Source organism: Oreochromis aureus, linkage group 10 (genome assembly GCF_013358895.1).
Source record: "Oreochromis aureus strain Israel breed Guangdong linkage group 10, ZZ_aureus, whole genome shotgun sequence".
NCBI lineage: Eukaryota > Metazoa > Chordata > Actinopteri > Cichliformes > Cichlidae > Oreochromis > Oreochromis aureus.
This window is the reverse complement of record NC_052951.1, coordinates 10,312,923-10,337,981: the sequence shown is the minus strand read 5'-3', so window position 1 is coordinate 10,337,981 and position 25,059 is coordinate 10,312,923. Positions and strand designations below refer to the sequence as shown.

At 42.4% G+C, this 25,059-nt stretch overlaps 1 protein-coding gene across 3 annotated transcripts; it reads right to left on the bottom strand.

Moving 5' to 3' along the window:
• Positions 1-102: 102 nt before the first annotated feature.
• kdm6bb (lysine (K)-specific demethylase 6B, b) lies at positions 103-23,067 on the bottom strand. 3 transcript variants are annotated; one of them, XM_039617999.1, is made up of 21 exons: positions 22,870-23,064; positions 20,445-20,609; positions 18,376-18,434; positions 17,766-17,889; positions 15,570-16,102; positions 15,240-15,488; positions 13,761-13,850; positions 13,404-13,682; positions 9,804-12,358; positions 9,582-9,708; positions 9,021-9,126; positions 8,362-8,567; positions 5,905-6,074; positions 5,750-5,818; positions 5,503-5,651; positions 5,295-5,409; positions 5,024-5,211; positions 4,749-4,890; positions 4,511-4,637; positions 3,922-4,092; positions 103-1,906 (listed from the first exon to the last, which is right to left on the bottom strand). In XM_039617999.1, exons 5-21 carry the CDS (start codon positions 15,822-15,824, stop codon positions 1,883-1,885), a joined length of 5,022 nt encoding a protein of 1,673 aa, XP_039473933.1. In that variant the 5' UTR covers positions 15,825-16,102; positions 17,766-17,889; positions 18,376-18,434; positions 20,445-20,609; positions 22,870-23,064; the 3' UTR covers positions 103-1,882. The 3 variants fall into 3 exon arrangements, 2 of the variants coding, with proteins under 2 accessions (XP_039473933.1, XP_039473932.1); XM_039617998.1 differs by having other exon boundaries at positions 13,761-13,916; positions 22,870-23,063; XR_005614533.1 differs by lacking the exons at positions 103-1,906; positions 3,922-4,092; positions 4,511-4,637; ... (2 more) ...; positions 5,295-5,409; positions 5,503-5,651 and having other exon boundaries at positions 5,751-5,818; positions 5,905-6,085; positions 13,761-13,916; positions 22,870-23,067.
• Positions 23,068-25,059: the final 1,992 nt, after the last annotated feature.

Sequence of the window (25,059 nt, the reverse complement as noted above, 5' to 3'; positions counted from 1 at the left end):
CAAAAACAGTGCCTTTTATATGTACGCAAACGCACGTTGCAACTTCTTATCTGGTGCGCGTCTTTTATTTTGACAGCGAATGCGCACCTGCGGACCACTTATGTGCAGCCCTGGTTATGTAGCTGCTATTCACTGAAGATGCCAGGTGAGGACCTGTGAGGTACCTGTTTCTCAAACCAGTCTTTAGTCAGTGATGGACTTTTCCTCTTTCTCAGCTGTGCACCAGCCTCTCCAACATCTCTTTCCATTCTGATTAGAACTAGTTTGTCAATATCTTTTTGGCTACAACTGAACTAGCCAAATTTACTGCTACCGTTATTTCAAAAACCATTTTCACATGTACTCATTTAATTTACAAAAACACTCTTCTGACAACCACATAGCCTTTTAGCACGATAAAGCTGTAACAGGTAACACCACAGAACAGTGATGGTTCTCTTAGAAGCAATGGCGACTTTGTCCATTAATCAGAAATTGTTTTGTAGCATGTGACATGTCTGATCAGCATTATGCCGCATTAGATAAAAACCAAATATGCTTTTATTTCAGAAACAAAAGACGTTCCGAAACAAACCCAAACTTCTGAGCAGAAGCGCACTGAGCTGGACCCTTCAGGACCGACGATACTGACGTGGCCTGCAGTCTGACCTCACTGGTTTTTGCATTATAACATGATTGTGTGTCCCTCCAGACGTTTCACTTCACAAGCACTTCACTGACATAAACCCGAACGGCGACCCCTGCTCTCTCGCACCCCGTCTATGCACACCACTGCGTATCCCATAAATTTATTCACAATTTACAATTATTTATCTTCTCTGTCATCTAGAAACAAGAACATTGAAACAAAAGAGGTATAAAACTGGGACTGTCTGCCCATTCCAATAATAAAAAAAAGAGAAAAGAAAAAGACATCACAATGCCTTTTTTCCTCCATGTGTCATAGAACCACACCTAACACCATTTAGACCTGTGAAGAAGCCAAAAACAAATAAAAAAAAAAGTTTGATTTTCTTTCTACACACTTAATTTTCAAATAAGAACGAAACCGTTTTAGTCCTCTGCTAAACCCGTATTTTAGAGACACTGATAAAAATTTGTGTTTTTGTCTTTTTAATGCTTACATAAAACCTTTGTGTGTGTTTAATCTTCTAATTATCTCTCCTCTAAAGTTCACAAGGCCAATGTGGTGTACTTCTAGGCTGGTAAAACTTTTTTTAAGCATCTAACGAGCATAAATAAGATTGGAATAGCACCTCAGAGAGTTTACAGACAGGAGTTACAAATGTCAGAGCTTTTACCTGAATACGAAAAAAACAAAAAAACCCAACAACAAATAAACAGAAACAGAAACCAGTACGATGCCAAATGTGACAATCAGCTACTTCTCTTATGAAGCGTTTCCCCTGCTGGTACATTAGAATCACAGCAAATTCATGGACATATAGAATAACTAGATTGGTGTAAAAAAGTTCTACTGAATTTGCATAAAAGTACCTGAATCAATACACAGAACTGGCTACTTGACGCTTTTGAATCACAGCAGTGTCCGTTGAAAATACATCACCTGATTTTCAGTGCTAGCAGTGCTCACATTGTGTTTTTTGTCTCCTGTCCTTATCTAAAATGCTTCTCGTGAAAAGTACCAGTCTAGTCATTCTATTTCAAAACACATGTCCAATCAGCAGCTGGTATGGGGAAGACGGTGAGCTATATAGTTGGATTGGCTGAGTATCCATACCTTACTGTGTGATGTAAACAATACTGAGTAAACGTGATTGGCTGATTGAGACAGTGTTTGCAGGAACAGATTGCCTTGAAGGCAACATTTGTGCTGCCATTAGAGTTTTGGTTATGGCTGAAAGACACTGTGGAGGAGTCCTCACTTTGAGAAGGGAGTTGGAGTCTGAAGGAGGAGGGGAGAAAAAAAAGAGGAAGAGAGACAGTTCAGCTGGGGGTTTGGAAAGAGCTGTTATCAAATACTCGTTACATTACTGCGGACCATTTTTCAAAGCAGACAAGTAGTATCTGCAAGTATGCGCCAATAAGGATGTTGTTTATTTAAAGGCACCAGGACAGGGAACCTAGTAGACTCCATTACTGCAGCAAGAAATCATAATGTGAACCCCAATTTTACAAAATGGCCAAAAGTAATATCAATTTTAGCCAAATAACACATGACTTATTTGATATGCATAATGGTAGATGAGAGCAGTTCTAGGGAAGGTTAACCAAACCCAATAAAAAACAAAAAAAAGAGAAATCAAGAGAAATAAACTCTCTCTATGACTACACTCGCACATTTCTAAAGGGAGAAACTCTAAAGGCTGGATTAACATAATAGCGCCACATAAGCCACCAGTAAACAGCACTTCATCCAACCTAGTGTGCTTTTTGAGAATGATGACTATTCTCTGTTTAAATGACAAATACATAATTTGGAAGCAAGGTGGTATCGCCTTGCAAAGTGAAGGAATGTAGCTGTTTGGAAAAAAATAAAAGTTACAGGGAAATTCTGATTTTCTTTTTTGGCTGTGAATTTCACAAATTTGCTAGCTGATTGAGTCTGTTAAAAAGAAAACGTAAAAAGGTAATTTTGCATATTTGTCACACTTACATGATTCAGATCATCAAACAAATTGTAATACTTGACAAAGATAATCTGAGTAAATACAAAATTTTATCTAAACCTACCAAGCGAAAATGTGGAAAAGTAAACCTGGTAACTTGTTGTGTCACCCTTGGCAGCAAGAACTGCAATTAAGCATTTGTGATAACTGGTAGTGAGTCTTTCACATCGCTGTGGAGGAATTATGGCTCACTCGTCTTTAGAGAATTTGTTTTAAGTGAGCCACATTGGAGGGTTGTGGGGGATTTAAATCTGGACTTTGGGCACCCCAAAAACCTTAATTCTGTTATTTTGAACCATTCAGAGGACTTGCTGATGTGTTTTGAATTGACCTGCTGCATAAACAACGTGTGCTTAAATTTCAGGGCACGAACTAATGGCAGGAGATCCTCATTCAGGATTTTCTGGTAGAGAACAGATCTGATGGTTGCACCAATTATGGCAAGTCGTTCAGATCCTGAAGCAGCAAAATAGCCCCAGACCATCACAGATCCACCACCATGTTTGACTGCTGGTGTGATGTTCTTTTTATGAATAATCTGTTACCGTTACATGATGTAAAAAAAATAAATGAATAATTATAAATCAACTTTTGTCCAGTTAGTCCACAGAATATTTTCTTGCGGATCATCAAGATGTTTTTTGGCAAACACGAGATGAGCCTTCGTCTCTTTCTTACTGTTGAATCATGAATGGGGGACGTGAGGCCTGCAGTTCCTTAGATGTTGTTCTGGGTTCTTTTACAACCTACTGGATGAGTTGTTAAAAGCTTTATGGAGTAATTTTGGTAGGCCGGCCATTAAAGTTTTCTCCATTTGTGGATAATAGCTTTCACTGTGGTTTGCTGGAGTCCCAACGCTTTATAACGCTTTCTAGACTTACAGATGTCAGCGACTTTGTTTCTCAGTTGTTTCATGATAATGATGTGTTGCTTTTTCAGATCTTTTAGCCTACTCCACTTTGTCAGACAGCTTTTTTAAAGTGGTTTCTTGATTAGACATGTCTGGCAGGCCTGCGCACAGTCCATGCAGTTGAACCTATTTAAAAACTACAGTTTGTATTTACTTGGGTTATTTTTGTCAAATACATATTTTTATGATTTGAAACATGTAATTATGACAAATATGTGAAAAAAAAATCAAGAATGGGGGAAATACTTGTTCACAGCACTGTAGCTCCAAATGCATGATAGAGATGCCATCAAAAACAAAAAACAGTCTGAATAGAGAAATGTAATTCATTCCAGATGCCAGATTAAAAAGTGACAATAGAGATTATAAAATCATACTAACCAGCACAAAACTGTCATAGATTTTCATCAGCTCCTCTATCCGATACTGTTCCAGCACCACTACTCCTGTCAGCGACGGGTTCTTAGCTCTGGCACAGTCCTCACAGTGCACCACGTAGGTCTTCTTACTACTGTTCTCACTTGTCACAAACAGCAAGTTAAACACCTCCACCTGCACAAAAACAGTGTAGTCAGCACCACTTTAGTCAAGCATTAGTTCATATTTAGTGGCATGACTCTGTTGGGGAACCTTCCAGACCATTCTATATACAGACATAGGGAGAGCCAAAGCAAAACCCCAACACGGGACAGAGCAGGTATCAGTGACTGCAGATATAACATTGCTTCTGCCGGAAACAGCATGAAAAGGAGCAGCTACAGCAGAGGAGGGTTGCAAAGCGACTTGCAGGTATGCAGCACTGAGGGAAAGCTAAAGCAGCACAAACAGCATCTTCTAGGATGGATTTGCCAATTGGATGTGTAAAAGGGTGTCAGCTGAGCGACCTCATAGCCTGAATAAACTAATGCCGCGCTCGACTTTTGAAAGTGGGACTCGTATCATGCTTTCACACAACAGAAGAGTCACTCACATCACACTCGTTGCAGTAGTAGGCTGGCTCGTCTTTCACGCGGCTCTGGTAACAGATTTTCTTCCCTGCAGCCACCAGCTGGTCTCTCAGAATCTGGATGTGCTTGATGGACTGCAACAGGCAGTGTCTGAGTTTGTGAGAGAGAGAGACAGAGAGGGAGGGGAAGACAGTGAAAGATGTAAACTAACACCCCCTCACATACACACATGTATTCTGTAGATGCAGACACACATCTTACTTGATCATCTTGAAGGTATCCTGATCTGTGATTTTAATGGTGCGAGCCACATTCCAGGAAACGTGGATCATGGGAACGATTGACTTAACCTTCTTCACCTCGTTCCACTCAAAGCGCTCCAGGGCGAGTTGATATTGGTATGCTGGAGGAGTGAAAAAAAACAAACACAAAACAGTGGCTGAAAAAAGGCAACAGCATATTTAAGTAGTAACTTTAGACAAAGAGGTTTGAAGCTGCTGCTTTTGGCTTATTTTATTTTCGTCCTTGTAACTCACAGTTGAGCGGTCCCACATTCCAGGCAATGTTGTTGCACCAGCCCACAGCTTGGACCCAGTGCACAGTTCCTGCATTAATCCACACCAGGTCGCCTGGCCTCTGGATGAAGCGGTACACAGGGATGTTGGAACTGTAGAGATCCTCTAGAACTGGCCACCAGGACCCTGTAAGGTAGTCTACTCCATGCCTGAAGGAAAGACCAAAGCAATTCAGGCTACAGTAACATCTCTTGTATCATTTTTGTTTCAACTGAATAAGTTCTTAACTCACTTTTCACATAAATTATTAATAAGTTCCCAGTAGTGTTCATGGACTGCGAACCACTCACAGTCACCGGGCCCAATGTTGATGTTAACTGAGCAGAAATTGTTGTTCTCTTGATGACCTGATGAGAAACACAAGCAGTCCTTTTAATTTGAAAAGCTTCTCTCATTTGAAACATTAAAAAACACCCTCCTGAGTCAAGACACACACTCACCTGGCGTACGGCTGCCTGGCACCTTCATGTAAAGCTGGACAGTGTTCATGCCCAGGATGGTGTGACCGACGTGACTCAGCATGTTGTTGCTGGATTCCACTCGCATGAAAGCTGGCAGCTTCAGCAGCTCCTGCAGCTGGGGCTTCCACCTTGAAAAAAATAAAAAGTCAAATAAAAAAAATAAAAAAATAGAAGGTAATGTGAGACACTGTGGATCCTCGATTAGGTAAGTTTAACATGATCTTACCTTTTAGGATCAGACAGATCTATGTTGGTCCCGAATTTAATGATCTTTCCAACAGGTTTTTGCTCTGAGCTGGGAAGAGACACAAGCCTAACATGAATATGCTTCGCTGTAATACGGTGACCTTTTACACGAACAGATCACAGTTTTTCACTAACCTCAGAGAGCTGTTGGCATTAGGAGGCTGAGCTTTGCTCAAGATGGACGCAGAACTGGCTTTTGAGGTATGATTGCCTTTACTGTTGGATAATGTCAGAGCGGCTTTTGTGGACGCCGATTGGTTTGGAGTCTGTTCCTCGTCTTCCTCATTCTCACTCTCCTTCTCCTCCTACAACACATCTGCATGAGCTTAGCTTATAACTGATAACAAATGCATGGTTACATAAATTCAAGGTAAGTTTTGGGCAGAAACATCTGTGAAGTCAATCACGTTTTTGCCTGCATGTGTTGATTTCCTCACTTCAGACACTTAAATTGTTAAACACAAACTACTACACATCTGCTTACTAACCTACCATCTTCATTTAATGTATTTTATTCAAATAACCTTTGAACAAAATACCTTAAAATACAGTTAGTTTCCCCCTAATGCTTTAAACGATGGACAGACCTGCATCAAAAGTAAATACAAGTCTAAGAATATAAAACAATTCTGAATTATCATTCACAGTGGCACACATCACACATGTATACTTATTTACAGAAGCATGGATTCGTTCTTCTAGCAGAATGAAAGCCAACTTGAAAAATATACATCTCACACATCTGAGATGACAAAAAAGCTCATCTCCAATTTACAAAACATTAGTTTCCATACAACTTTAAAAATGTTTTTAACACACTGTAAATCACTGTTGTTTATTCAAGTAAACCAACATTTAAGTTCTAGTTCATGGACCACATTTCAACCTAATTCCAGTCTATAGCATAGCGGTTAACACATTTGTCTAACACACAAAAGATCACCATATTGTTTCATGATAATTCCAATCTGGCCCCTACACTTCCTGCTCTGTAGACTTTGCTGTTTCTTAAGGTTCTCTTAACTACGGGACAGGACTTTTAGCTTTGAGATAGCTTTCCCTTTCTCAGACAGAAACATGAACTTTGCAATCCCTGGATGCTTTGTTTTATACTGTTATCAGATGAACACATTAATAACGTGCCCACAACCTTCCGTTTCATTTAGACATTTAAAAACAACATTTCCAAAATGTTTCCACTTGTCTTTTTTTAAGGTTATATTCAGACCTATGATTACATTCATTCATGACCTCAACCTTCAAGTAGCATAGCAGTAGGAAAAGGACGGCTCAGATTTCTGCCCCTGGTAATATATGCAAGACGATCCAAAACACTGCCTTCGTATTCAAATCACAGCTGTAATCTGTTTTGTATTTTAGACACCAAAGATAGTGCTTATTTGTTTTGCATCTGTAGCTTCCTCCATATTGGTCACAAAACAGGTGTGGTTAGAAAGCCTGCATCGATGCACACTTCTTGTTGGGAGGGATTTATAATGCACTCTGACTAAAAGCCAGTTGGTTTAAAATGGAGCTTAATGCTGCCGACTGTGCAAATGTGCAGACAGACTGTAATGATATAGGAGCTTTTTGGAACTGGGTCACATACTGTTGCCCATGTCCTCTACTGGTCAATGCCTTTTCCTCTTTAACAGGCAGAATAAATGACCTGAAGCCACCTGGCCATACACCCTAGTTTGAACTTTTTTGGTTTGCTTTATTATAATACCCTGGTCTAGCAAATGTTGCTGAACTTGCGACCTGAAGTGTCCTTTAAAAAATGATATTCAGGGGTAAAAAGACACCAGCAGGCAAACAACAAATTTAGCAATGTCAGCAATCACATTAGAACATGTGATACAATTTTTAAAGATTACTAGTAAATGTCTATATCTGCCAACAATGTCTATATCTGTCATCTAAGACATAAAAGGTGGCATGTAGCTAGGTGCTGTAAGTGTTTTTGCTAAGGACAGTGATAACAGTACACTATTAAACTATCCAAAAGCTGCTTCTTCTATGCTGTTCAAATTTGCATACAATTTCTGTAGCTACAAAAGCAGCTTTTAAAGTAAGGAAGTACGTTTACGTTACATGGACACTGATGCTGTTACGTCATGTTGGTGCCAATCCATGTATGTTACATTACATATACGTTGTCATTTTTACATGTACGTACATGTTTGTGGTTGCATTAAGTGTGTGTTATGTGTACGTGCACATTGTTGAAATTTTGTTTATGTTGCGTGTTTATTAACAGTCATTTTTCCCCATCTCCCTATAAACAGTGATATAATGAACATAAAAAGAATAACATGATAAATTAATGTCCACACCTGTGTTTTCATACTTAAGCAAATAGAACAAGTGCTGCTATAAAACTTCAATCTGTCATTTCTATTATTTCCAAGCAAATCTGCATGTATGGGCTTTTGCATGAGCCTCACTGTCTGTAAAGTGAGCATTTCTGCATTTTCTTTAAAATCTATTTAGCCATGAGCTGAAATAAAAGCTGGTGCAAGTCAATTATTCGGTCACTTATTTAATTACCCAACATTAATTGCCATACAAGTAACATGAGAGGATGCCTACCTCCAGGCTCTCCTGAAAGGTGGAGGCCTGGTACTGGGCATATTTGGCAATGGTGGTGTGTGAGCGGCTGCTCTCGCAGGGCCACGTCTGAGTCGCACCACTTGGATCCCAGTTCTCATCAGCAGGCTGCTGAACCTGAGTCCTCACTTCCACTGCATGGTCCGAATTGGCCTCCACCAGAGATTTGGTTGAGAACAGACCAAGATCTGGGATAGGGAAAGAAACAGAGAAAGATAATTACCAGATAATTACACAAACAAAACTTCTTTTTTCCTGTTCAATTGCTGAGACTGGTGTAGCTGTATCTACTTTGCTGATTGTAAAATGTACGCTGAAATATGCAAATGCATTCAAAGCGGCAATCATCGAAGAGTGGTTGCCAAGCCATCACATCGCAGTTGAGAATACATGTTTTGCATTCAAATGTGAAAGATGAAGCAGGAAGTGTTATGTGGCTGTCAAAATTAAAATGGGTTATATAGCAAGATACAGCATTATTAAAATATCCACTACTTCTATGACAAACCAGTTTCATAGCATGTTGCATTTTTATTTGAACAATCTGTGCCTAATTTTACCTTTCCTGCTTCTTGTGTGATGATTTGAATAAAACAATAAACTAAAGGCCTTTTTTAACAGTAATGGAACTTTAAACTTACTAAGGCGGAGGGAGCCAGCGAGGCCTCTGATGACCGTAACAGCGTTTTTGGGATCAGTGCAGAACTGAAGCAGAACCGGAGAAAAGGCATCCCTCTTGCTCTCCAACTGTGAAAACAGCACGGGGTAAACTATGATGAGATCTGAATGCAGTGTTGGAGAATATTTTCTGGAAACCAGGGGAAAAGTCCTCACAGTAGGTTTGAAATTTGCAGATTTCTCAAACAAGGTCTGTTAGGATAGCTCTCGCTTGCTAACAACTAAACGAGCCAAGAAATAGAACTGAGCTACATGTTAGCATGGGGATTTGTTGTATATCCATAAAAATTCATTTAACTACAATCCGTCCAGTTTTTTAAAATTTCCAAGAGATTTCATTCCTAACCTTTCAAAATTTAAGAATAGCTAAGCAAGGCTAAGGAGGTCAGCGGGTTTTTGACTTTAGGCTAAGCTGGTCAGCCAACTGAGAACATGATCCGTAGAACCCACCTGTTAGCGTGGCTAAAAATAAGATTACTTGTGAAGTCTGGTTACTTGAGCTCCATTAATTAGCACATACTCACATAGATGCTTGGTGTAGGAGGATTCAGCTTATCGCGAGGAATGGGGGTCTCAGCTGCAATGTTGGGTTTAACCGAAAATGCGGGAGGCAAGTACGACTCCTTGAATTTCCCTTTCACACTTGCCCCCCTAGGAAGAAAAATGATACCAGAGCATTAATACTCATTAAGAGAAGTGAATAACACTCAGTGAGCTGGTAGCACATTTGTCAGCTTTATACTCACCTGCATGCTCCGATCACATCAGCGGCTGTATTTGTGATGCTGATCTTGGAAAGTGGGATTGGGATTCGTTGCTCCTGCACCTCTGATATGTTGAATGTCTGCCTTCCGCCACTCTCCACTTTAACCAAGAGGATCTTCAGCTCCTTAGACAAGCCCATGGACAGCGCTTTCAGTTTCAGTGGGTCCACTTTACTTGCTGGTGTAGGACGATCTAATTTGGATGGACTTGTTGATACAGCTGATGCTGAATTTGAGGTGGTGATGTCTGTAATTCCGACTACACAGGCAGTCTCATTATTTAACCCTTTCTTCTCATCTGTTGTTGCATTTGAATTCCCAGTGTCCATTTTCTGTCTTTCGATATTTTTGCCATTTGGGGTTTGATTTTCCTGAGGAGTCTGGCCCTTCATGCTGTCTTTGACCGGTCTGGCTGAGTATGAAATAACTGGCACTGAAGATGAAGCGTCGGTGTCTTTAACATCAGGTACTCTACTTGTTTTAATTTTACAGCTGATGACCTTATTTTCTTCTCTCTTTATCTTAATCTTGATCGCTCCCTCTCCTTTCCCATCCTTTACCTTTTGTTTTCTCTTTTTCTCTTTGCCTGCACGTTCTGTCTTTGTGCCGTTTCCACTTTTTTCCTTGGTAGAGGGAGCTTTCTTTACCATCTTCATTACTGTATGTGTTGTGGTCAGAGTCAGCTCTGCACTCAATGACCCATCCAAAAGAGTCTCCTTCCTCTCCATCGTGATTGCTGCATCCTTGCCGTCTTGTTTCATCGCACCTTGTACATCACTCTCATTTTCCTCCTCTTTTTCCTGCACCATTGAGCTGGTGGCTGGCTTACTCACATCTGCCAGACTGTGGAATTCTTCAAGTGTGTCTGTGGTAATGTGAACTGGTGATTGATTACTGGGTTCGGAGGATTCTGTGGGATATGATGTAGGGAAGAAGTCCTGATTCTCGGGGCAGTGGATATCTGGGCCCAGTTCAAGAGAGGAAGAGTACTTTACTCCATTTGCATCACTAGCAGGAGGACCGCCGAATGGACCACCTCGGCACGCGACCCTCTGGCTGGCAAGCAAGGTGGCCAGGCTCTCAAAGACATCATCAAAACCTGTGTCGTCGTTATGAAACTCATGAAAGGGAGAGCCAGACAGCTTCCCTCTGCTGTCCATCATCACTTCCTTTTCTTCCTCCGAAACTTGTTCAATTGAACAAGGTAGATCGGAGAATTCAGACATGCTGCTGTGGGAATAATCTTCTGCATTCATATTATCAATGCTTTCACTCTCTACAGGAGGGGGTGAAAGACACTGAGTGGGGCTGAGCTGGAGGACAGGTCTGCTTAGTACACCTTTCTCTAGCTCCTCCTCATCATCTCCAAGATCTGATACTGGAGATCCCTGCCAGCTAAGCACAGGAGGTGTGTTGGCAAGGTTGTCTCCCGTTTCCCTTAAATTTCCCATCACAGCCACGGGCTGAAGGTCTGGAGCGTTGAGAACTCCTCCCTGCCCGCCTTGCTGCTCTAAGCCAGCCGAGCACACTGTACTGAGAGGCGCTAAGGCTTTAAATAAGAGGGAAGGGAGTGTGTCATCTGGCTTTGCTTTTGGCTCACCTTCCAGTTGGGTTGAGACGATGGTGGAACGCTTGCTGGCCTGGTGGTGGCTGGTTTTCTTAGGAAGAGGGGTTTCTGGGGCACTGCTGCTCTTTTTGAGCATTTTGTGATTTTCAGACTTTGAGGATGACTGCTGTAAAGTGGGCCTGGGATGAAGGGTATTTGTGGATGACCTATGCGTAGTCTTCTCTCCTTTTTCACTCCTGTCCCTGTGCTTGTGTTTGGGTGGTGACTGGGCCTGATTCTCTCCGTTCAAAGTCTCCATTTTACTTATCTTGGCCTCACTTAGAAAGGTGGAAGCAGAGACGGAAGAAAACATTTCCTGTTCTGTAACTTTCATTTTGAGGGCTAATTTTCGTTCCTTCTTAGATGCTTTATCGCGTTTCTTTTTCTTCTCGGCCAACCTTTTCTCCTCTTTTTTCTTCCGCCTTTTTCTGTCCTCACCCTTTCTGCCCATCTTCAGAACGTCACCCTTCTTCTCCTTTTTCAGCAGCTTATACTTTTGTTTGGATTCAGACTTTTTATCTTCTAACTCCCTCTCAGGCTTGTCCACTCTTGATCTATCGTGGGGAGACTGCCGTGAGCAGAGGAGCTGTGAGGTCTTCCTGTACTTGAGGTCTGAAAGCCTAGATTTTGAACCAGCACGGGGTGTCGGAGATGCACTTGATGCCCGACTGGGTCTCGGAATGACACTGGGACTTTCTTGGAGCTTTAGCTGCCCACTGAGGCTGGGACAACGCTGCTGAATGACTGGTGAATCTTTTCTGCCATTGAGCATTTTGTCTGAAGAAGGACTGGAAGGAGCACCTGTACTGCTGGAAGTAGAACCTCCATTGTTCGGACCACAGAGGACAGATGAGTACTGAGGAGAGTCTACACCAGATTTGGAGAGGGAGGGGTCCCTTGAATTTGTTCGTTGATGAATGCGCTGATTCTCCTGCAGAATTCATTTTACATCAGTAACTTTAAGCTGTATTGTACTTACACTGCTTGTGTACACTTAAGGCCTTTACACACCAGACATGTAACATTGGTTAAGTGTTAAAAATATTTTTCAGACTCACTTATTCTTGGTGCACGTGACTGTGCAAGTGACCGTGTAATTTTACTGGACAAATTTGTCATGTAATTTTTGGGACCAAGCTCAATTTTTCTAAGTTTTCAGATGCAAATAAACAGTTCTGACCAATCAGATCACTGAATTTGGCAAAAAGTGTGCTTGTAGCTCAAAGCTCGCAATGGTACCGAATATGCAATGATATGTATATAGTAAAATGATACTGTTTTGCCTGTTTACACACAGATAAACACTGCTCAATCTGCTCTAGGAAATTACTTCTCTGACTCCTCAGATTTGGTCCAAACTCTGCCCACAAGAATTCCAACTACCCCACTGACATCCTGAAATGTGTACGAAAGTGTCCGTGATACAGCTTCAACTCCTGGACCAAACCAAGAAATTCTCCCTGCTGCTGCCTTTACGTGAGAATTGGATGAACCCGGAATCTCCTTTTCTTCCTTTTCTTGTTTAGAAACATCAGGATCAGCTCTTCATCACTTCATGTCAACTTTTTTCACATTGTGTTTTTTGAGAATTAATTTTCCGCAAAAATTTTGCGCTTCGACAAGCGGTCAACAAGTTTGCATCTGAAAAAATTTGGAATTTCATGTCACTTTTCCGCAAAGTGCTTGGTGTGTAATAGTCTTTAGGTTCACAATAAAACTGGCGATGTGGAGGAAAACACAATTATACTGACACTGATGAGAATCAATATCAATCGATTTAACTATAGGGCACTGTAGCATCTAAGGTCACCAGAGCATGACCCCTTTAAAAACATACTGTCTCCTGTCAATTCTGAAGGTGATAAAGAGCAACATAATAACAAAAATAGCTATTTAAATATCTACCCACACTTTATGAGTATATGGCTGTAAAATAGCATACTGAAATAAAAGTGTGATAGTAGTTTATCTCTTACTGTGCTTTGTTTGTGATGATGGTTCCAAGAGTCCTTATCCTCCAGAGGGTGGAGTGGGGCGTTGTGCTGAGGTGCTCTAGGCTGGCCTGTGTGCCGTTGATGGTTATAGTGATGGTGTTGGTGGCTGTAAGGCACACGGGTGTGGTCTGCTGGTGAAGATGAGATTTTCCGTTCGACCTTCCCTCTGCTTCCATAATGCGGTGGCCTCCTGCCGCAGCTCTGGTTGGACGGCACTGGGTCACTGAAGCCGTGTCTCCCAGCTCGCAGTTTAGAGGTTTCCTGCAAAAGTGAAAAACCAGATTTGGAAATCAATGGTTGTGCCAAATCTGAGGAATAATACAAATTGTACATGCTCACCTGTTGCTGTGTTGTTGAGGTCCTGTGTTCAGAGTGGTGGCATGGACCCGCCCTGTCACTTGGAGGCTTCCAATCATCCTGGTTGGAGCGCTGTTGGTGAGGTGATGATGGGGCATGGGCAAGTAAAGGTAAGTGCCTGGATCCAGTATGACAAGCCTAAACAGATAAATATCCTTTCTTTTAAAACTGCATTACACCAATAGGTGGGGCTATTACACAGAAATGAAATGCCATGTAGCACATAAATGTGTACATGTAAACATAGTGACAGCAGTTAAAATTGGCACAGTAAGGTCAAATGAAATTATCTGACTGAGTTTAAGAACACTGCTGCAATGTGTTTAATGCAAAAATATTAGAAATAAAAAGCCTTCAACAGTCCAGTGCATTTGGTTATCAAGCATTTCCAGGCATCGGCTTCAACCACCAAGAGTAAATATTATTCTGATGTCCTACGTCCAAGTAGACAGAGAAGACAGACCATTATCTTTAGTGTTTCCAGTGTTTCCAGAAAAACAAGACTTGTAGTCACCAGGATGTACAGGTAGTGTTTAAGTCAGTTGGTTTTTGAGGTTAATAGAAAAAAACAATGTCGTATTCATAAATAAACATTAATTAGTGGGTAATTATGTCGTTCAACAAACTGATGCATTCACGTGAACTTAAAAAGAATCCATTAAACTCAAACAGTGTTTGAGTGCCCGAGATGGACATCACCGATCTCGCAAATTGAGTTTCCTGTATGTGGCTAGAGACTAGCCACATATGTAATATGCCAAAGTCCTATGTTTTATGGTCTGAGAAGGCTTCCCCTTCAACAAGCTAAAACACAAGGGAAAGGGATAACACAGCATCTGTATAAAATACCATCCTCTTCTTCCTCACCTCAAGCCTCTGCTCCTGAACCGAAATCAGGGCTCTAACACACGAAGATGTACATAAACTTTACTTCCAGTGTTTGAGCCACTTCAAAGAAAGTTTCACTAGAGCCAGCTAACAGTAGCCAACGCGGTAAAAACCGCCGCTAACAGCAGCCAAAACAACAGCGCATTGTGACAGAAAGCCTTCGGATATCCTCAACAACTTATCTCAGCATAACTGCCATTGAACAGAAGTTTTACACAGTTTTATAGATGTGGATACATATTGCACTCACCATAGATGAATGGTGGCCAGAGGTTTTTAGGTGACTTAAAGGGGAAAAAACGTAAAACACTTGAAAATATTTAATATCCATTTTTAATTCCGGATTTCTTTCCGTGTTATTCAAATATGTTAAAACATAGTGTGTACAAAAATGCTTTTAAACAGATAGTAGAAAAAAAAAATTGACCATAGCAGTTATGGGTTACTGTTTGGATTGAATGCTGTTGATCTCTCTTGGCTGCCGCAATCTCCTGACATCTAGCAGTGACATTTTACGCATTTTGCGTTAAAAAAATGAAATACAGGTTGTGTTTCCAAATCAAACACATTTACCTGATCAGGTCCCGAGTCTCTTCTCCTCTTAGCTGGACACTCATCCCGGGGGGTTAATGGGTGCTCCGGGGGTGGACTGTGGTGATGCGCTTGCTCCCGTCGCTGGTGGAGGGCTGGCCGTTTCCATGGTCCTGTTCTGTTGTTCACCATCCTGTCCGGGAAACTCCTGCGGGGGTCTGAGTGGGCCCATCTCTCTGGCGCGGTTCCCTGAAGCTCCCTGTTGTTGCGATGCAGGCGAGGGCCCCCGTTCTATTGGGAAAAGAAAAACAATACAGTCAAGATTCATTAACTAATGACTTATCGGCAACACCTCACCACAAAGTTGCTGACATTGTTTTGCCAGTTTGCGTAGCGTTCCTCTGGTCCTGGCAGATAACCATTGTTGGTGCCATCTCGGATGTGGAACGAACGAATGGAGTTGTGATGCCAGTTCTGGACCTCAAACTGCAGCTCTTTACCATCCCAAATTCGCAGCAGCTGGCTATGCCCCTTTGAGATACCTTTGTCCGGGACATGGTTGATTGTTCTGTCACCCCTGTTGTGAAAACAACTAAACTCAGGACCACACTGTGGACAGGCATTCATGGTAATTACACCACAGTACAACAGAAACTTTTCCGGTCAATACTCATATCCACGAGGGCATCAAGAGTTGTACTGTTCGGTTTCTCAATACGAGTGAAGCCAGCTTAGAGAAGATGACACTGACAAAAGCAGTTTCAGTAACAAATAAATCACAGCACATAACTCTGAAAGCTGGTCAACACGAAAGCCTTTTAAGTGTAGTATAAATGATAAATACTTACCTGCTATAAATACGACTTGACAGAGAATGATATGGCTGTTTGCGCCCTTCTTGCAGCCTATAGTGGGGGGGAAAAAATATTTGTGTTGTCTTAATTCAGTTCAAAATATGTGACGCTTTCACTCGTAGCCTGAAGTCAGATTAAAGCTAATTTCTCAAATGTTTTCTGTAAATAAATGGTCAATGTAGCTCACTGTTGCTCAAAGTTGCTCACAACTTTGGACATACTCAGAAATGAGGTTTTCCTTCACAGGGACTCTAATCCAGTTTTTTCCCTCATGCTAAACTTCCACAGCTTGTTCATCAAAGGTCTCTGCAAGAATAATTTAATCCCACTGCTTCTAAAATTTCTCCTGGCATGCCTTCTCTTCAGAAAATGAAAATAGTTTACGGCCCACACCCCACAAGAAAATGTTTTCAAGGTGTTTTTTTTCTCTGCGAAATAAATGCTATCACCACAGCATTAGCAGAATTTTGTTTACTTACTTTAAATAAAGAATACTATATTTAGCTTTATGTTTTTACCTACAGCCCTGCAGTGGCTCTATGCTCCACCAGAGGGGCCTGATTAAGAACCACTAGTTTAACCGCACATGGTAACCACTATGACTCAACCAAACTGTTTAAACTTTAAGTGGTGGATGCGCATAATAAACACATCAAATAAGTAGTGCAATAAGAGGATCAGGATCATTTGTACATTACTTATTTAGATTACTGTTATCAGTTAGTTCAAACTGCTCTAAAACACTATATCCAGGCAGTATGCTTTTAAACTCTTGGCTCTGTATGATGTGAATAACAGCTGATATCCCTTATATGGTCATCTCATGCACAGCGCTTTGTCTGCAAGAACACACTCTCTACCTACCTGCTGTTATGAGAAGCAGCCAATCAGAAGCTAAGTTTGCTTGAAGGTAGTGGAAAGACAACTAAAATAACTTGTTTCAGACATTAGATGAATTTGGCCGCACCAAGGCTCCGTATAAAATGCATAAAGATTATTTTGATCTGCGAATCATACAAAGCTACTTTACCGTAGAACTGAGAAGAAAACTATGGAGCTGAAAACGAGCGCTTTCCTTTCACTTTTATTATCTATTTCTCTCCAAAAGCTGCAACTGCACATAGCTGCATGAGCTACAGTCGCATTCATCAGCGCGTACCCTCAACTGTTGCAGCTGAATAGCTAGACTTGAGTCTTGTGCCAACTGCAGCTGAAGATGCTGTAGTTTCATTCACCACAAGCCTGTCTGTTGAAACCGCACACGGGTTTATTCCCACAGCTGCACATGAAGTGAGAGCTTTTCATGAATATGCTCATCAGAGTTTCAGTTGATCAGTCAGCCACATAAAGTGGCTCTTATCTTGAGTCAGCCCAGACTACAAAAGGCTGAGGTCTCACGTGTTCAAGTGACCCTTGTTTGAGGAAGTTCGAGCATCGAGTTGTTCCACTACCAACGGCTGCAGTGAGCTTAAACCCAGAATCTTTTTTTTTAAAGTCACATTGGCTTTCTTAACTGATGCAGCCTTAGTGGTTAATTTTTTTTCATATCAATATGATCAGAGACGTGAAAATAGACAAAAACGAACATAGTATGGTGAGGCATATGCATAGCACATGTTATCTGCTGCAGGTGAATCACATGTGTACCCCTTAAATGAAATACTGTCCTGCAAGTGTTGCGTTTGTGTGTGGGTTTGGGGACGGTGCTGCTGACCTCTGTGTGTGGCTCCAGGGGCGAGCATTTACAGGAGCCCATTGTCCTTTGTTAGGTCCTCCAACTGAGTAGGAGTCCCATGTGTTACGGCCAGAGTAGAGCTCTGCTGGGTGATACATGCAGCCTGGAACACACACACACACAAACACACGCACAGAGTTTAATGTGTAAGTTGTGAAAATGCTGAATACACAAATCAACCTATAAATATTTAAATACCCTGACTATATGAAATGCAATTTCAAAATGATACTCCTTTAAACTTTTAACACGAATTTCAGCATGCACATCCCAGGTATATGAAATGCATATACTGCATACATGCTGTATACGGTATTCAGTGTCCACTGCAATGCATTGTGCAGTAATTTTCATTTGTAGTTAATTCCTACATTCATACCACGTATATAAAAAAAGGGAGCTTTAGTTCCATGATACTTATACCTCAGGTTGATGCAGCTCTGGGTTGTAGTGCAGTAAGGACTTTGGGTGATAACAAACTCTGTACGGTAGCGCCAAATTGTGAAGTATGTCTGCTTTTAAATAGTCACGCACAAATACACCCACACACAGAGAGCACAGAGACAGACAAAAATATTTATGTGGTTACCAGTCTTGGTCTGTGTTTTGGAGGCCCTCCACTTCACACCTGAGAGCAAAAAAAGCAGTCTGTGGACAAAACACGTGGTTAAGTGAAACGTTCCGTTCAAGGCATTTTTCCACAACACTTGCATTTCTTCTGGCGTTATAAGAAGCTTTTTTTTTTTAAATCATGTGGGTTTGTGACTGAACTGATGCCACACTGTCACTCTGTGTGCTCCCGGTAGATTTAATTCTGCTCGCCGAATTTTCTGCTGCTGCACTGTATCTGCTCAGTGGTAATACCATCACTCAGCCAGAGCTGCACTGTGCACTCAGCTTCTCTCTAATCACAGCCACCACAGCCAGTGGTCACCCAGTGATGGGAAAAAAAAGCCCAATGCAGTGAGACCATGGGCCATGGCAACCTCACTTTGAAGACAAAGAAAGAAAAAAAAAAAACATGGTGGCCTGCTGTACTTATTTTATCACCATTCCCTTCAAGCCATAAGTCCCTAATTTACTGACAGAGCTGGTGGTAGATGTGGCTCAAATCAGCAGCAGACATCCACAGTAGGAGTTCATTCTAGCCAGCTTTATCAGCCGCTAGTCCAGGAGCTCTGCGTTTCCCTATATTCCTCCTAAGCCACAATCTATATCAAGTCAGGAGCTTGCTCCACTGTATCTGTCTTTTACAGTGTCTGATCATAAGCCTCAATTCTTATTTCCACTTTTGTGATTGCTTTCATTGCTTAAAACAGGAAAGTCACACGTACGTCTTTAATTAGCATGGACAGAAAAGATGACTTACTGCCTCTAATGACACATTTTTCTTGCTGAAGAAAGCTTTGCTGTTACGGTGAGACATTGGCTTCATTTCTCACAATGAATGATGAACTGGCATGCAACGTTTCACCACTTCCCTCACTGTGCATTAATTCTACTATAAGTAGGGTTTTTTTTTTGTTTTTTTCATGGTTCTGTGCGTGGTGAGACTGCTGCAGCTGTGTTATATTAACCTTTCTGTGAGTGCTGAATGAGTGAAGTAAGCAGCCTCTTCAAGGGACCATTTCCAACCAGTTGCTAGAGCAACTGAGGCCAGACAGTTCCTAATGCTGTAGCTCTAGGCTTTTCAGACCCAACTGCATTTAAATGTATTTTTAGCGCACACTGAGAACACAACAGGTCTTTAAGCGTGCACACAACGTTGCACTGCTAGCATGCATTACAACAACACTGCATGCTTTCACTTTCACATATAGAGCCGGGTGACATCAGTCATCGCTGGGTTATGCTGTGCAGCAGACGCAACACATCTGGCGACATCCACCCCAGTCCTGTTAAAAATCTGCTGTTTCAAACGTCTGCAATTCCAATCTGCCTCTTTATCAGTAAAAGTCTCCTTAGCTGAGATATCGCTTGGTTCCGTTAATGTATTTTGAGTGTTTGTGACTGATCCCAAGCAATTACTTGCATGCAGCGGTTTCCACTTTTTTCCTGCTTTCACAACATTTGCAGACAAAGTGCTGCGGTTGCTGTGCTTGCAAGTGATGGGGCAACGGTATGCAGACCCATCTGGTATAGACCTTCCCTGCTTACAGTGTTGTAGGGGGAGCCGTCAGTCAGCACCAGCTTGCATTTGACTCCACACAACAACGGCTCTGTGGCTCCAATATTAAACCCATGTGTGCAGGAGTTAATTCAAGACATCTGGGCTGTAGCTGCGAGGCCACATGATGTCATATGTAGAATGGGTTAAGTTGCTGCAGGTTAAACTCCCTTCACAGCAAGACAGCCCAAAAGAAAGCACGCACAAAAAAAGTGTAGCATGTAAGAGCTGACTGTATGAAATGCCAGGTGCATTCAATTACCACTGTACCTTTGGCCACTACAGTCCCCTCTTTGGTTTGGCAGAGTGTAACATTTGTGCGCAGACAGGTAAAAAGCCTTCATTTGTTGACGCCTACTATTCACTTAAATCCACCATCTCCTTTCTCCTTTGTCACCAAAGAAGGACAGCCATGTAAACCCACATCTGGCTATTTGAAACCAAACGTAGAACCCATGTGTGTGTTTGTGCATCTCTTACACCAGTCTTACCTTCAAAGTAAATGCAGAGAGAACTGCGTTGTTGGTGGAGTTGGGGGTGAGTGGGAGTGGGGACTTTCTGGTCCAAATTAGATGATGCTGTCAGGCAGGAATAGAAAGACAGCAGACCCGCGGAGTCTTGGATCCCTCTAAATAGACATCCTCATCCTTGGCTAGCTGGTAAACACACAGACAGACACACACTGTAAAAAAGGACTGAGGAAATACCATCGCCAGTTGGTGCACAGATGTACAAGATAAGGAAGGTTTTGTTTGGGGTTTTTTAAGAAAAAGGGCACTTCCATTTCATCTGTCCCCTGGGTACACCTGCCCATTCTCTTTCTTTCTATTCTTGTTTTTTGCAAAAATCTACATCGCTGCAAACCTGACCCCCTCTAAGACAAAGAGATAGAGAATTAAATGAGCTGTGAGGAAGAAGGGAGAGGAAGCATGGTTTGACAAGCCGGCAGGCATTCTTTTCTCCTGCCTTCCCCTCCTTGCTGGTCTGCCCTTTTGCCTTTGCTCTCTTCCTTACTTGTTTCAACAAGGCTCTTTTTTTTCCTTTTCCCTCCCTCTTGATATCTAATATCCCACCCTTTCTCTTCCAGGCAATCTGTACGGCTCTGCCCATGCCTCACCCTTCCTTTTCTCTGCACGCTGTGTCCTTGTATCCCTGGCAACCAATGATATCATTTAGTCCAGAGCTGGGAGGAAGGCCTCGAGCAAGGAGGGGAGTTTTTACATTTGTGTGTGAATTTTGACATGGAAAGGGGGGGGGGCTATAGGATTTAATGGATCCTGCCACATTTCTCTGTTCGCTCTCTTCAGGCTTGGGTGTTGTTTACACAGCAGCTCTGTCAGCTCCTGAGATCTCCAGAGCTTCAGAAACAAGCTGTCAAATTCACGCAAATCTTCCACCACGCCGACTGCAGTGACCCCGCTGCAGATGTGCAGATCTTTTTTTCCACCGAGGCTCCATCATGTGCATGTGTGTGCGTGTGTGTGTATACATGTAGCACAGCTCCTATACCATAAAAGGAACGATGGGCTGCCTCTGGTGGTCTCCTATTGCTAAGCTAACACAGAGCAGAGACGTGAGGAGAACAGATGGAGGAGAACGGACGAGCAACAATGTACAGACGAGAAACAAGAGACCGGGCAGGCACTCGTGCACATGCGTGATTTTATCGGACGCCGGCCTTAAATAGTGTCACCATCGCAGAGAAAGAACGTACAGTATGAGGCGAATATCAATCACATTTCTAAAAATAACCCCCAACACACACACGCATACACACACACACACACACACACACCCCTTCTTGCTCTATCCCCCTTCTCCCTTTCTGTAACAGCAGCTTCTTCCCAGTGTATGCTCCATAAAGCACAGCCCTCCGAGGGGGTGCTGGAATGTACCAAGGCAAGGTCAAGAACAAGAAAGAGGGGTGCCTTTTGCAAACAATGCAAAAAAAAAAAAGAAGCTTTTTTTGTACAGCTTTTTTTCTCCCTCTTTAACAAAAGACTATGAAGCAGGAGTGAAGAAGACGCTGGATGCATGCATGAATGCGCGTGACAAACAGCTGGGTTTGTGGGAGAATGGTAACCTAGAAATGCACGTGCAGGTGGTTGCTTGATCCTTTCAGCTGAAAGCTGGGTTCACATTACTGACAGTAACGTCAGACTGCTGCTTTTCCTTTCAAAACTCACAAAAAGCAATCGCTTCTGTTGTCCACAACGTGAACCATATATTTGGATGTAGTCAACGCACAGCCAAAGAACCTCTGTGTGAAACATGTTGAGGGATGTGAACTTTGAGAGCAACCCAGCAAGTGACACAGTTCAGACCTGAACTGAAGCCATAATTACAGCACTTGGTTGCACTGAAGAGCCTTACTACTGTACGCCTCTCTCCCTCCCTCCATGCTCACACAAGACGATATTCAACAGTTTAAATGTGCCAGAAAGCACCAATGTAGCCATAACAAGAGTGTAACTGCAACAGTTCCCCTATCTTCAACCTCCCCCTCCCATTACATTTCTGTTCTTGCGCATGCTGTGTGTCTGCACGTGAGCATGTATGTGTGCATGTATGTATGTGTGTATGCATGTCTGTGTGTGTGTGTCTGTGAGAGAGAGAGAGGGAGCTTCATGGATGAACGTGCAGCAGTCTGCAGACACCACACACACACACACACACACACACACACACACACACACACACACACACACACACACACACTGCAGTATGCTCATCCAAGGCAGATCGCTCAGGCACAGTGACACAAATAACAGCAACAATGCGCGGGGACAGAAAACAGTTACACTTCCTTCCACAGTGCTGTACACAAAGCGACACATTACCACTCAGACATAAATGCACATCCAGTCCCCCCCTCCGCCCCCCTCCTGTCCACCCGCCCGCGGTCCTCTCTTTTACCTTCTATTTTTTGTTGTTTTTGTTTTGGTTCTCTCTCGTCCGCACGCCCCTCTGTTCCCCTTTTTTCCTCCCTTTCAACTCCTGGCCACCTCGTCTCTCGCACGATCCTCTCCTTTCTTCCCTCTTCTCCTCCTCTTCCTGTTTCCACTCCACTATCCGATGCTGGTTCTCGCTCTCGCAGCAGACCCATCCATGTGCACAGAAACGACGGGGGCGGGCCGGCCGACTGCCAATCACGCGGTGCGAGCCAATGAGGCGCGCGAGCTTCTTATCAAACACACTTTGCAGGGTATGCGAGAGGGGAGGGGAGGGGAGAACGGCAGACAGAGAGAGAAATAAAGAGCCCCTCTTTATTTCTCCTCCGCTGTGTGTATGTGTGTGTGTATAAGCTGGAACACAGCCAGTACAGTAGAGGAGGTATTTAAATCTCTCCACAGCTGTAAACTAATCTTCGGAAGCAGAGAAATTGGTTATACATGCGTATTTATGCATAAATAGACTGGCGACTCGTTTACCTTATCATGTCCCCCTTTCATATATATATATATATAGGGAGAGAGAGGGAGAGGGAGAGATATTACACCAGTATGACATATCTTATGTGTTCTTGTTACAACATTTTTCCTCCCAAAAAACACTGAAAACCCCCCGCAAAGGCTCACAGAAGCACAGTTTCAGTGTGTACCGTGTAAGGGCTCAATACCGCGGTGTTGTCTTTCTGGGTGCGCTGGGAAGTGAAGCAGAGTGAAATGGTGACAGAGAGGCTAGCCAGTGTTGGCTGAGCTCAAATGTCAAGTGACAGGATAACTGAGGGGAGGTGGAGCTACAGCTTTTGGTTCATGAAGGGAGGGTCTTGTCTTTGTGGCTTTAACAATGCAAAGCCACCGCTCACTCCTCTAAGCTCGTTTCACCCGTCGGCGACCAATAACGAGCAGGCAGACCTCTCAGCTGCGAGTGAAAGTGAGAGGCAGAGATGAAGAGGACGAGCAGCCAGACGAGTGTAAAGAGTGAAAAGGTGGAAGCAGACTGCTGGCAGATTTTTTTTCTTGTTTTTTTTTCCCTGAAGTGCCTTAGCAACAGCCCCTGATCAGCTCAAAGTCTATTGGTCAGGGCTCAACCCCATGTGGGTGTTTGGACCAATGAGCGGGCTTTGCTGCAGAACTAAGTGGGGAAAGTCTCACAGGGTAGCAATGGCTGCTAAATTGTGCCCCCTGGTGGTTCAATGAAGGTCTACAATCTGTTCTCAAGTGGTTGGGAGCATAAACTCTCAGTCCTTTAACTTTTTTTCTTCTTTGCAGTCTTGTCTGTCATCTTCAAAGTAGTTCGTGTAAATGTGGATGCAATTTAAACTTTGTGATGCATTAGTTTACCGTGACTATAACGGAGCAATAATACACTGATGCACAAAGTGGAGAAACAAAAGCAAAGATTGGAAATTAAAAACAGTTTGTCATCATATGACCATATATATAAACGTGATTTCATGCAGTTATCATGAGAGAGGGCACGAGGAAACGAAAGAGACGAGTCTGTAGTGCCTCCATGTGGCTAATATGTAGTATTGCACAATGACACAACTGCCATGCGTTAGAGCAGATTGATGCTATAAATGCATTATCACTAGTAGATATATGTGTGTCTATGTTTTATGGAATCACTCTTGTTTTTAATATGATTGTGCAAACATTTTTATTCTTGTAATTTTTTATGTTTGTTTAAAACAGGTCTCTCTTGTAAATGAGACATTGAGTCTCAGTGGGATTACCTGTATAATAAAGGTTAAATAAATATGTATTTAAAAGTGTGTCACACATTGAATTGCTTTAATTTACTGCATTATATATTTATTCATCAATAATAAGCCATCAACAAACACTTAATTTGTAATTAAGCCATGCACATTCTTCCTGTATTCTGACCACATGTTTATTGCCAGTCTGAGCATCATTGAAACAGAGTGATGCTTTATGTTTGTAAAGAACTTTGTATGAAAAGTACTCTTGCCCTCTTTGATCCACCCCAAGAGACACACAGACATGCAGTCAGGCAGGCGGAAGGATGCCTGCTGGCTGAGTTCTAGCACTGTTTCAAAAGCTTTTTTCTTTTTCTTTTTTTAACAGTATCATTTTTGACTGATAAGATTCGCTGTTAAATGGGTTTCTCTGCTGAGCTAGAGCCTTGTTCAAAATT

What these genes read in the sequence shown, in the direction of transcription:
- kdm6bb (XM_039617998.1), bottom strand. Translation starts at nt 15,824, where the DNA reads ATGAATGCCTGTCCACAGTGTGGTCCTGAGTTTAGTTGTTTTCACAAC. An exon ending in CGCTGGCTCCCTCCGCCTTA is followed by an intron (nt 8,568 to 9,020) that starts GTAAGTTTAAAG and finishes TCCCTATCCCAG; the next exon opens with ATCTTGGTCTGTTCTCAACC. An exon ending in CCTTTCAGGAGAGCCTGGAG is followed by an intron (nt 6,075 to 8,361) that starts GTAGGCATCCTC and finishes GATGTGTTGTAG; the next exon opens with GAGGAGAAGGAGAGTGAGAA.